The following is a 12,393-nucleotide window of genomic DNA, read 5'->3' as shown; positions in this document are numbered from 1 at the left end:
CCTGTGAAGAGACAGAGGGAGGTGGAGGTGGGGCCTTGGGCCTGGGATCCAAATGGTCAGCAGCTGCAGATCAAAGGGAAATACTGCAGGTATCCATCCAGCCTTCAGAAAGGTCTCCTCACAAGCAATTGATCTCTGCATCTTAGACGTGGAAGTGCTTACTGCTGTTTAAGTTGTGCTTTCTGTTCAATAGCACATTTATATAATAAAATAGATTTTCAGAGAGTTTACTCAGAATGTGGTTTGCATTAACTACAATGCAAAACAAATTAAGGGTGTGTTACTGAAGCCGGTTTTTCATATGGTTGGGCCAGCCCTATCCTTCTGTAAAAATTACAGTGTCTTGTCGAAGGAATATTTACTCAATCTATATTCAGAAAGAAAAAAATCCCATTGACGTAAAAGTTTGAAGAAAGTACCCACAAGATTATTTGCCGGGGAGGGGAGAGGAATCTTGTTTATTAGAAAATGGTCATGACTCTGTTGTATTTTGAGAAACATGAATTACCCAGAATAAATATTAAAAAGCCACAAAATGGATAAACATAAAGAAAAAGTCTACGCGAGAAAGCTCCGTCATTAGGCGGTTACAGTTTATAAACAATAGGACTACATTTTGGAGTGCTGATGTATAGTAAATTGAGTTATTTTTTCATATACTCCTTCAAATTAACATGGAATTTTTTGGAAATGGTATTATATTTATATGGTACTTTTTGTTTTTGACAGAAATCTTCATCCTGCAGCATTGGTTAAACTAGAAAATCTGTCCATATAGTCTCAAAGTGTTAGTGTAGACTTCCTACAAGTGTCTTCTATGCTGTATGTGCAGATATTTTCCATTTGTTATATGGTTCTGGAATAGGGTTGCCAACTCCAGAATGGGAAATTCCTAGAGATTTGGGGTGTGTGTGTGGGGGGGGGGTGTAGAGTCTAGGGGAGGCAGGATTTAGGGAGGGGAGGGACCCCAGCATGGTATAATGCCATAGAATTCACTCTCCAAAGCAGCGTTTTCTCCAGGAGACCTGATCTCAATAGTGTGGAGATCAGTTGTAATTCCAAGAGATCTCAAGGCCCCCACCTGGGCCGATTCCAGACGGCCCTCTGCATCGTGAAACGTCACGCGTCGTCGTGCAGAAAACGCAAAATATCGCGTTTTCTCGCGCGAGTTTTGCGCGACGTCGCACAAAACTTGCGCGAGAAAACGCGATATTTCGTGTTTTCTGCACGACGACGTGCGACGACGCGCGACGTTTTGCGATGCGGAGGGCCGTCTGGAATCAGCCCTGGAGGTTTGTCAGCCCTATTATGAGAAGTTTTTGCACTTTGGTCTTGGGCATTATGCTTAGCAGGATTAAAATGACTCCCATGGAAATGCCTTCATTTACGTGGGTTCTAACTTAAGGCATGCGCTCTTCAGTCATTCATATTAGAAGTTACAAAAAACAGACACACACACACCCCTTTCCACAAAATACTGGCTGTAAAAGAGTAGGAAAGATAATTAATTCCTAAGTGGGTGTTAAAATGAAAGGTGGCAGGCCACAGGTTTCCCAGCTTTCAGTCTGTTCTTGAAAGTAATTTTGCTATTCTTTGTTCTGGCTTCAGCCTCTTGGAGTTAATGCAAAGCTTGTACCTCCATCCAGCATGGAATTATGTCCTGTTAACAAACTGTGCTCTGCATTGACTCACCTTCACTCCTGCTCTTGTCACTGTATTACAGGAAAAACCATACCAGTGTTCGGAGTGTAACAAGGCCTTCAGTCAGAAACGCGGCCTTGATGAGCACATGAGGACTCACACCGGAGAGAAGCCATTTCAGTGCGATGTGAGTTAGATTTCCCTTTAGTCTGAGTTTCATCCAAAAATCAACCCCATGGAGAATATTCACCTCAATGAATTTTCAAGTTGCACATTGTTGTATACATTTACACAGCTTGGCAGACTTTCTCAAAATATCTGAGTGCTCTGCTTTTGAAACATCAGTCTGTAGTTTTTGTAACTTATTTTTTTTTGCTAAAGGCATTACTTACACGTATATACACATACATTTTTATAGCATACAAGTCTTGTTTATGTCATTACAATTCCATGTAGGGCATTTGACACTAATGGACATGAAGCTCTTTTATGAAAGATAGTTTAAGACTTGAAGATTAACTTTCCGCAACATAATTGGTGATGAATTGCTGATGAATCTCTGTAATACATATTAGATAATGAAACAGTTTAAAAGGAATTGTGTGTGTAAACACATATGCTGTATATATCACAGAGAGGCATTCTGAAGCCTTAATTAAAATCTTTTTAAGAAACAAAAATGATTTTATGAAAAGCTGATTTGAAGTTGAGATAAACCGATTTATCCTCTGTTTATTTTGCCTGTCTTCTTGAGTGATATGCTTTGGCCTTGTTTTTTAAAATACAAAATTTATTTTTTAAAAAAAAAAAAAAAAGTAGGCCAGCCACATTAAGTAAAGTATCTGAAGAAGGAAGCTTTGACTCTTGAAAGCTTATACACTGAAAATCTTGTTGGTCTCAAAAGTGCCACTGGACTCAAATCTTGCTGTTCTACTGCAGACCAACATGGCTACTGTTATATAATCATGTTCTTAATTTAACTATTGTCAATTATTTGTACAGCATTGTGCCTGACCCTTCTACATGTATACTCAAAAATAAGTTGCACTGTACTAGTATTTGGATTATAAGCCTTTAGTTTTGAGTTCTCTTGCAATGTACACGTCATTTCTTTGTAGCAATCTTTACTAATGTTAGTTTCCAAAATTATACATATATAATATATTTTTGTGTTTCCTTTTGGAAACCACTTTTTGTTGTTGTTTCACCTTGTTTCTGCTGGATAAGAGAGGTGGTGTCAACTATAATGACAGTGGTCCCAAGCTTATGTCCCCAAGTATATAATTTTGTGAAATAAAATAGCTAAACCTTAGCTAAATAGCTTGAACCTTAGCTAGATTTAATTAAAAAGTTGACTAATTAAAAACTAAGAATGTTGAGTGACCAGGAATGGATAGGGCACCCCATCAGATACCCTCAATTACTATGGCAAGGCCTCAGTGGTGGAATTCCTGAGGGGGCCCAGTGAGCAAGCCCAGAGCAACAGGGACACAACCCAAAGACAGACAGAGGCTGGTGCCTTTTCAGTGACTCAGATGGCTGGCAAGGGTTTGGATGGAAGATGGGGCTGTGTCAGTCTTGGCTTTGCAGCCCAGCTGGCCAGCAAGAATACATAGGTGGTGGCCAACTAGAGCCCAACCCAGCTAAGGGTTGGAGACCCAGCCAGAGAGCTTATTGGCTAGGAGGGGACAGGGGGCAAGGTCCTAGATGGAGGGAGATGGAAGGAACCTCCAATGGACAATCATCCCAAGCAATAGGGGCTGGTGCATGTAAAGGCTGTGAGGGCCTATTTAAACCATCTTAGCTTCAGGCCAAGGAAGAGATGATTGGGGCTGCTCCTGTCTCAGAGGCATAGAGAGAGAACCAGAATGGACAAAAAGGGAGGACCCTGGGGGCAGAAGGAGGACCCAGGTGTGAACACAACCCCCTGTCCTCCACATCTGAGACTGAGGTACCTGGAGGCCCAGACATTACCTCCAGCTGTAGGGCTCAACTCTTCCCTTTTCTATTCTAGTGCCCCACTCAGCCATACTGAGCTACATTCCTACATCTGCCCTTCCCTGCAGCAGTGCAAAGTGGCCCAAGCCTGTCCTTCGGTAGTTTGTTCTTTCTTTTGATTAAGTGTCTATCAGTAAGAAATAGTTACAGAATTATTTCCTGGAAATTAATTCTATTCACTTCTGAAACTTGTGGGTGTGGCAGCTTTGTCTCTAAAGTTCCCATTTTTTAAATACAGAAACTTCTTGAACTCTTACACTCTCTCCTTCCCTCCTCCCTTCCCGCACAGCCTGATAATTTAGAGACTTCCACTTTCATAAAAAGAAAGCTTATATGTGAACCACAAGCTATGATTTGCACTGTTCCCTGCAAAATAGGATGCCAAAATTTAAAACATGGTTTGGAATCTTTATTGGCAAGGAAGAATGTGAACCATAGTTCTATAATACAGTGACTTATGTTTTGTTGCAATATATATATATATATATATATATATATATATATATATATATATATCTTTGTATTGAGGGGATGGCAAGACATGAGAAGAAGGGATGGGAGTGCAAGAACCCAAGGAGCCCTCCGGCTTGGTTACATAATGACAAACCATCATTGCCAACCCTTGCACTAGGGAAACGAGCCCTTAACTAACCACAGCCCTTTTAAACATTGCCAACTCTTGCACTAGGGAAATGAGCCCTTAACTAACCACTGCCATTTTAAACAACTGGTCAGTACGCAGGTCTTCCCCCCCCCTTCTTTGGCGACCAATCAAAAACCAACAAGATGATCAACACAAGCCACCAGAAAAGCTTCTTCTGACTCCAGTTCTTCATCACATTTAAAATTAAATCCCTTAACAATTCCTTATCATTATAGCCACTTGCTCAAAGAAAGAAAGATCATAAAAGCAAGGACATAATCCTTACTTTTCCAGTGATCCTGGGATGGGTCATGTAGTCACAGAAAGTTTATCTTAGGATTTGACACCCAGGGGAGATGCTTAAGCAACCAGGAGAGATGCTTCCCTCTCGAATCCTTGGCCAGTAGAAATGGGCACGAACCAGGAAAATGCCACCAACCACGGTTTGTAGATTGTCGCATTTCACGAACCACGAACTTTCACGAACTTGCCCCAGTTTGCGAACTGGTTTGTTTGGTTTGTGGTTCGTCACTTTCGGGGGCTGTAGAACGGCCCCCTTGATAGTAAGAGATATCAAACTCACAATGGAAAGTTGCAATGAAAATATGGGATGGAGAGGAAGATTCTGTAACTCCATCCCACATTTTCATGGCATTTTTTGGTGCTGCAATGTATATTTTGTATATTTCATTTGACAGTGGTTCCTGAGCGGGGCAGTCCACACACACCCTGCCCTGTCCCCCTCAATTATAAGTCCAGAGAAAAGGGTACATATTTCTGAGAAGTTGGAATGGCTTCTTCTGTAAATTCCTACGCAGAGAGTCACAGGCTTAGGTATTTTGAAGCTAGTAGGATATCCATCAACTGGAACCACCAGTTGATGGACATCAGTTGACCACCAGTTGACAATCAACTTTCTGATTAAGGTAAGTAGTTGTATTCCTTTGCATAAAGTGTATACAGTATTTTAATTATTTTTCTGTTTTTTCTGATCTTGAGGGACACCAAAGAGTCCACTGATTTTAGCTAATGGAAAATTTTAGGGAAGACTGATAAAATTGGTAAAGTCCATTTTGTTTCTAGGAACAGGTTTCCCATTGTTAATATTAATTCAGGAATTAGCATTGAGAAATGCCTTTAGCAACAAAAATTTAAACGAGACCAAGTTTCTCTTAGCACAGTAAAACGCTTCTGTGTGCCTCAGGAGGATTCTGCAGTAACAGGAAAAAATTCCTTTTAAATGTAAATATCCCTTGCCATCTGACAACCAGAATTAAAAGCAGAAGCATCTCTTCACTTCTTCCCTTTCCATTCTCATCAAGATTCAGTGAATATTTTACTACAGTTGTATTGAAGTCTAACTATAACTTCTGTGTGTTTGATTTTCTTCTTAGCTTCTTTTTCCTTTCACTCCTTTTTTCTAAATTAAAGTAGCCCTATGTTTCAAGAAGCAGCACCAGACAAAATTCTTCCTGTGATGATGGTAACAAAGGCATAAGAATCCTGTCCTGTTTGGAATCTAGCAACGAACTATATCTCGTTCACTGCCTCTTCCTTGTTGCACAAAGTGCATTTTATGTGAGACATGATTAAAAATTCCTACTTTTAAATGTCAATTAAAAAAAACTTAAAGATAATGGAAAATGTTGCTTGACTGACTTGTAATATGCTTTTGTATGTTCATCTTGCTGAAGTTATTCATTTTTTTAAAGCAAGAGCTATTCAGTCTAGTGCCCTGACCTGGGCTGTTTCCACACACATTGAATAATGCACTATCAATGCACTTTAGCAATCCTTTGGAAGTGGATTTTTTGTTCCACTCATGAAAACCCAGTTCCAAATGATCACTAAAGAGCATTGAAAGAACATTATCCAAAGTATATAGAAGCAGCCCTGCATGGCCCAGGCTAGCTCAATTTTGTCAGATCTCAGAAGCTAGGCAGGGTCAGCCCTGGTTTGTACTTGGGATGGGAGACCACCAAGGATGTCCAGAGGTGCTATATAGTAAAGAGTCCAGTAGCTCCTTTAAGACTAACCAACTTTATTGTAGCATAAGCTTTTGAGAACCACAGTTCTCTTCATCATATCGACGAACTTGGCTAACTCCTCTGGCTAACTCCTCTGGATCTATGACCAGAGTTGCTATGTGGAGGCAGGTAATGGCAAATAGAGATGGGCACGATCCACATTACGATCGAAAAAAACCCACGATAATGGCAATCGCACGATCGTGACCTGGCGGATCGTTATCGTCCATGGCCAACGATCCAGCGATCGGGAGGGGCCTGGATCGGGGCGATCAGGCTCAGATCGGGGATCCAGACACTCAGGTGCCAGCAATCTATGCCTGAGCTCTGTTTGCCCTCCTTCTGTCGCTCTGGAAACCCGAATGGAAGCCCAGCTTTCCTTGATCAGCAGGGCTTCCTTCCAACTACGGAGCAGCAAAGCAGTCACCAGTTGGGAGAAGACACCCAGGGGAGGGAAGGGGAAGGGGGTGTTCTGTAGCCATGGGTACTCCAATCTCATCCCTGCAAACCCTGATAGGCAGCTCTGATGGCCAAACACAGACGGCCAAACACAAACACAGATGCCGTCAGCATCACCCACCATTTCTGTATCGCTGGGAACAGCGGGGCGCCCCTCCACTTTTGCCTCCATGATCCACGATCCACGGATTGGGAATGGGAGATACTTGGTGCAGGTCATTAAATCAGCTTGATTGTTAATTTTTTTTGGATCGTGCCCATCTCTAATGGCAAACCACCTCCTCTCATCTCTTGCGTTGAAAACCTTGTGGGATCACTGTAAGTCTACAATGATTTGATGGCACTTCATATACATGTGAAGTCTAATATAATGTCATTATTATGTTTAACCATCCAGCAGTGTCCTAAAGATTTTAAGTTTGCAGAAGGTTAAAAATGAGGAATGGCTGGGTATGGATAGGTTGAAAAATCTAATTCACCAAGTTTTTGTGCCTGAAATGAAGGACTTGTTACTTAAAGGACTCTTCTTGGCTAGGTTGTTTTCAGACTATTCTCCATGTTGGTAGCAACGTACATAAGCAGTCCTGCTGGATCAGACCAGTGGTCGATCTAGTCTAGTACTGTTTCACACAATGGCTAGCCACTGGCCCGTGGAAGGCTTTCAAGCAAGCCATGGACACCAAGGCCACTTTCTGTTGTTACACATCACCAACTGTATACTTCCTTGGTGCATGGTGGTTCATTTGCTCCTGACTAGTTGCCATTGATAAACCAAGAGCAAAGGCTGTGTCCCCTTCCCTGGGAATATTTGAAAAGGTAGCATTCTTGATCATGGGTTGGAGCCAATGTGCACACAATCCTACACATAGGCTTCATGTTGACAAGTCAGCAATCATGCATTGGCAGTGTTAGCACACTCATACCCATTCCCTCTCTATGCACATGGATTTCAGTATGTGTAATGTCATCTGTAATGGCCACTTGAAAGGGGACTAGCCTGCATCATATATAATGATTGACTGCCAAGGATCACAGTCACCACCTGGAGAGTTTCCATTTATCTAGTTGCATCTAACAGGAATGCTTTGTGGAGAGAGATGAGGTTATCTGGGTGAAAGGAATGATCCAGAAAGTAAGATATTATATGCAGCACATCTGAGGAATGTAAAAGTCACCCAAGAACAGAACTTACTTTTTAGAGCATTCTCTCAACCAGTAAAAAAGCTGCTTTCAAAGTTTAATTTTCAACCGCATTGCCGTAGCATAATGTGCATTCTGGGTTTCAGTGCAGCTTGCAATAGGTAACTGTCTATAGCCTGAAGTGATACAGTCCAAGGAAAGGCTGAACCTTTCACTGTATTTGAACATGTAATTTTCTGTTCTTAGAAGTGAATGTACTTACTGGGCTACTTCCTTGGCATTGCTCTGCATACTCTCAGCACTTCAAACTGTCTTTAGAAGGTCTTATACCACATATTGAAATATATTTAATATAAAGTAAGCTAAATTAAATACTACTGTTTATCATGTGGTTTTAAAGGCATTTCCCTTAGTGTTTGCTAACCAACTTTATTGTGGTGTTTGCCCCCAGCTCCCATTTCCTATCACTGCTCTGAGCAACGATATAAAAATGAAATTAAAAAAATGGCTGCTGGGCCTATAGCTTTACATCACTTCCAGCAAAATTTACCTGTCAACCTTATTGTTTGAATCTCAGCCAACTGAAAAGATGCTTTCAAATTTTGTTTTGGAATTTGTCACAAAAATACATTTTATATGAGCTGTTTGAAACAATTCATGTTATAATTGGAGTGGAGAGAGAGCTTTGTCAGTTTAATCAAGAGCCAGTTTGGTGTAGTGGTTAAGAGCGCAGGACTCTAATCTGGAGAGCCGGGTTTGATTCCCCACTCCTCGAAGCCAGCTGGGTGACCTTGGGCTAGTCACAGCTCTCTGGAGCTCTCTCAGCCCCACCCACCTCACAGGGTGATTGTTGTTGTGGGGATACTAATGGCATACTTTGTAAACCTCTCTGAGTGGGCATTAAGTTGTCCTGAAGGGTGGTGTATAAATCGGTTGTTGTTGTTGTTGTTGTTGTTGTTAAGATACTGCAAACCTCTTGATTTAACCCTGGCACTACAAACTTCTTGATTTATTCATAGTCTTTTGAACTGTTACAGTTACAGCCTATCAAGAGGAATTTACTGCTCAGAAACATACAGGTTTTAACTGTGTGTCTGTAAGCAGTTTATTCTTCTCATTTTGCAAAGATAATGTGCCATTGTTAAATTGTCATCACTGTATGATTGAGACTCATTAGGAAATACTTACGGGTAGCAGCATTTGACACAGCCCATCTGTTTAGGATAATACTCTGACAATTTATTTCCAATAAGATAAATTATGCATCTATGATGTAACTGTTTATGCAAATACAGACATCTGCAGCACTTACTGGGTAACTAAATGAATCCTTTAAGGTCTCAATTTTGATAAAAGAGAGTTTGTCATTTCTGTTTAACCATGCAAAAATGACAGTAAGATCTGTTATTTAATCCACTCTGTCCTGTGGTCTACATTGTCACTTCTGACTATGTTGAGCACTTAAGTAAAACAGATATCATAAAGATCTCCGCAAATTAAACATTATAAATGAATCCCCATTTTTGCAACACACAAAAGGACCATGCTGCATTGGATCCTTGGTCTCCTTGAAGCTGTAAAACCTCACTCAGTTATTCTTGGGGGGGATGTCCCCCCCCCACAGCAATCTATAACTCTTGGGAGAAATTCTAAACTTTGGAGGGCAAATAGAAGGTAGTTAGGATTTTGCAATGATTTCTGACAACCAGCAAAGGATGCATACCTATATAAATAAAACTAGCTTGATGCCCATACTTTGCTATGGTGTTTAACTACTTTAAATCCAGTTATAATACTTATGGGTATGTAACATTTTTTGGTTGAGGGGGTGGGGTTGAGTTGATTTTGTAGTATAATAGCACAGTAACCAAGCTTCACAAAAGTGCTTGAATAAAGCGAAGCATGTTTTTTTTTTAAATTTATTGGTGAGTTTTAATTTCCGAATTTGATACGTACGCTCCCTTCATTTCTAATTAGCTCTGCTCCCCACCCTTTTCCTCCCCCCTCCCTATTGACTTCCAACAGCTTTCCAACCCTTACCCCCTTTTATTGCTTAATTCTATTTCACTTATATTTCCCTGCAACACATATATCATAATATCTCTTGTTCTAAGCATATTCTAATTCTTTTATGCATATACTCTATCAAATATACTATCAATATAGTATTTGTTATATACTATACCATCCAATATAGCATAGCATGCATTGTAATATAACATAACATATATTTATCTGCAACACATAGATCATAATATCTCTTACTCTAAACATGTTCTAGTTCTTTTATGCATATTCTCTATCCAATATACTATCAATATAGTATTTGTTATATACTCTTCCATACAATATGGCATAGCATGCATTATAATATAACATATCATAACATCCCAATATAGTATGCAGTGTGATATACATATTGTATATAGTATATAGTATAAATTTTCTAATGTATAAATTTTACTTTTCCTTTGTTAAACTATATATTCTAGATCAAATTTTCTTAATCATAAAGTTAGCTTAGATTGTTATAGTTAAATTTCCCCCTTAATGGTAAAGTCACTTCTCTCCTCCATTTACAACACCACCCTTTAGAAATTCTCAAACTGCCACAGTTGTCCTTTCCCATCCCATTTTTTCTCTAAATATTGTTTCAATTCCCCCCAATCAGCAATATATTGTCCTAGGTCAAGATCTTTAAGCTTCCTTGTCATTTTGTCCATTTCGGCCATGTACAGCAATTTATAAATCCAGTCTTCTATAGTTGGTATTTCTTGTACTTTCCACTTCTGCGCGTACAAAAGTCTTGCCGCTGTAGTCATGTAAAATAGCAATGTTCTATACTGCATTGGAACAACTTCCATCCCCAAGTTCAGTAGCAACAATTCTGGGTTCTTATTTATTTGAATTTGTAAAATCTCATTAATTACTTCAGTTATATCTCCCCAATATTGCTTAGCTACTTCACAAGTCCACCACATATGGTACAATGATCCTTCATGCTTTTTGCATTTCCAGCATTTGTCTGACATATTCGTATTCCCTAGCGCAATTTTCTTTGGTGTTAGGTACCATCTATAGATCATTTTGTATACATTCTCTTTAATATTCGTGCAAATTGAAATCTTCAATGTATTTTTCCACAGGTGTTCCCATGCCTCCATTGTTATTTCTTTATGAAAATTTATTGCCCATGCCATCCAAATATTTTTTTATGTCCCTCCAAGGCCAGCAATTTACGATTTTTTAACGTTATCCAATCTTTTAACCATACCAGGCATATTGCTTCATAATATAGTCTTATATTGGGCAGTTGCAAGCCACCTCTTTTCTTCGCATCCTGTAATACTTTCATTTTCACGCGTGGTTTCTTGCCTGCCCACACAAAGTCTGAAATTTTCCTTTGCCATTTATCAAACTGTTTTGAGTCTCAAATAATTGGGATTGTTTGCAGCAAGAACATCACTCGCAGTAACACATTCATCTTTACTGCTGCTATTCTTCCCAACCATGATAAATTCAATTTATTCCATTTTATCAAGTCTCTCTCTATTTGTATCCACAATTTCTCATAGTTGTTTTTAAATAGATCTATATTTTTCGCAGTCAGTTCAATACCCAGATATTTTACTTTGTTAGTTACCTCACAGTCCGTTATCACCGTTAGTTCTTGTTGCTTCTGTTTAGTCATATTGTTGCATAATATTTCGACTTCTTTTTATTCACATAAAATCCAGCTAGGTCCCCAAACTGCTTTATTTTCTCTATTACCTTTGGCATGTTTTCAATTGGATCTTCTACTATTAACATTATGTCATCCGCAAATGCTCTGACCTTGTAGGAGAATTCCTTTATTTTTATACTTCGGATTGTATCATCCTCTCGTATTTGAACCATCAATATTTCCAAAACCAGAATAAACAACAATGGAGACAGAGGGCAACCCTGTCTTGTTCCTTTGCTTATTTTCAATTTTTTAGTTAAGTCCTCATTCACTACAATCGCTGCACTTTGGTCTCTGTAAATTTCTCTGACCGCTTGTATGAACCTTTCTCCCATTTGCAGCTTTTCCATAGTGGCAAACATAAAGTCCCAGTTCAGATTGTCAAATGCTTTTTCTGCGTCCACGAAAAAGAAGTAGGGGCGGCTAGTTTGTCTGACTCTGAAGAGCATGTGCTGGCAAAGTCTCTCTCCTTGCTTGCGATCCCAGTAGTTAGGGCTCCAATCCCATGTCCATGTGGCTCAATGAGCCAGTATGGTGTTAGAGTGTCAGACTAGGATCTGGGAGACCCAGGTTCAAATCTCTGGCCTGACATGGAAGCTCACTGGGTGACCTTGGGCCAGTCAGAATCTCTCAGCCTAACCTACCTAACAGGGTTGTTTTGAGAATAAAATGGTATCATATTGGGTCCCGATTGGGGGAAAAGGTGGGGTATAAATGATGATGGTGGTGGTGGTGGTGGTGGTGGTGGTGATGATGACGAT

General features: G+C 39.9%; 1 protein-coding gene across 4 annotated transcripts in view; it reads left to right on the top strand.

Annotated features, from left to right (window-relative positions):
• Positions 1 to 12,393, top strand: part of PRDM5 (PR/SET domain 5) — a 130,804-nt gene that overhangs the window by 117,483 nt on the left and 928 nt on the right. For 3 of the 4 annotated variants that reach the window (XM_054990171.1, XM_054990170.1, XM_054990169.1), the window contains one exon: positions 1,724 to 1,828. In XM_054990171.1, the coding sequence (XP_054846146.1) occupies positions 1,724 to 1,828 (105 nt within the window). Of the gene's footprint in view, positions 1 to 1,723; positions 1,829 to 5,713; positions 5,789 to 12,393 lie in introns of those variants that run through there. The other variant, XM_054990172.1, reaches the window with a different exon arrangement.

Source organism: Eublepharis macularius, chromosome 10, assembly GCF_028583425.1.
Source record: "Eublepharis macularius isolate TG4126 chromosome 10, MPM_Emac_v1.0, whole genome shotgun sequence".
Classification (NCBI taxonomy): domain Eukaryota; kingdom Metazoa; phylum Chordata; class Lepidosauria; order Squamata; family Eublepharidae; genus Eublepharis; species Eublepharis macularius.
The sequence above is the reverse complement of the archived record's forward strand: the minus strand, read 5'-3'. Positions and strand labels throughout refer to the sequence as shown.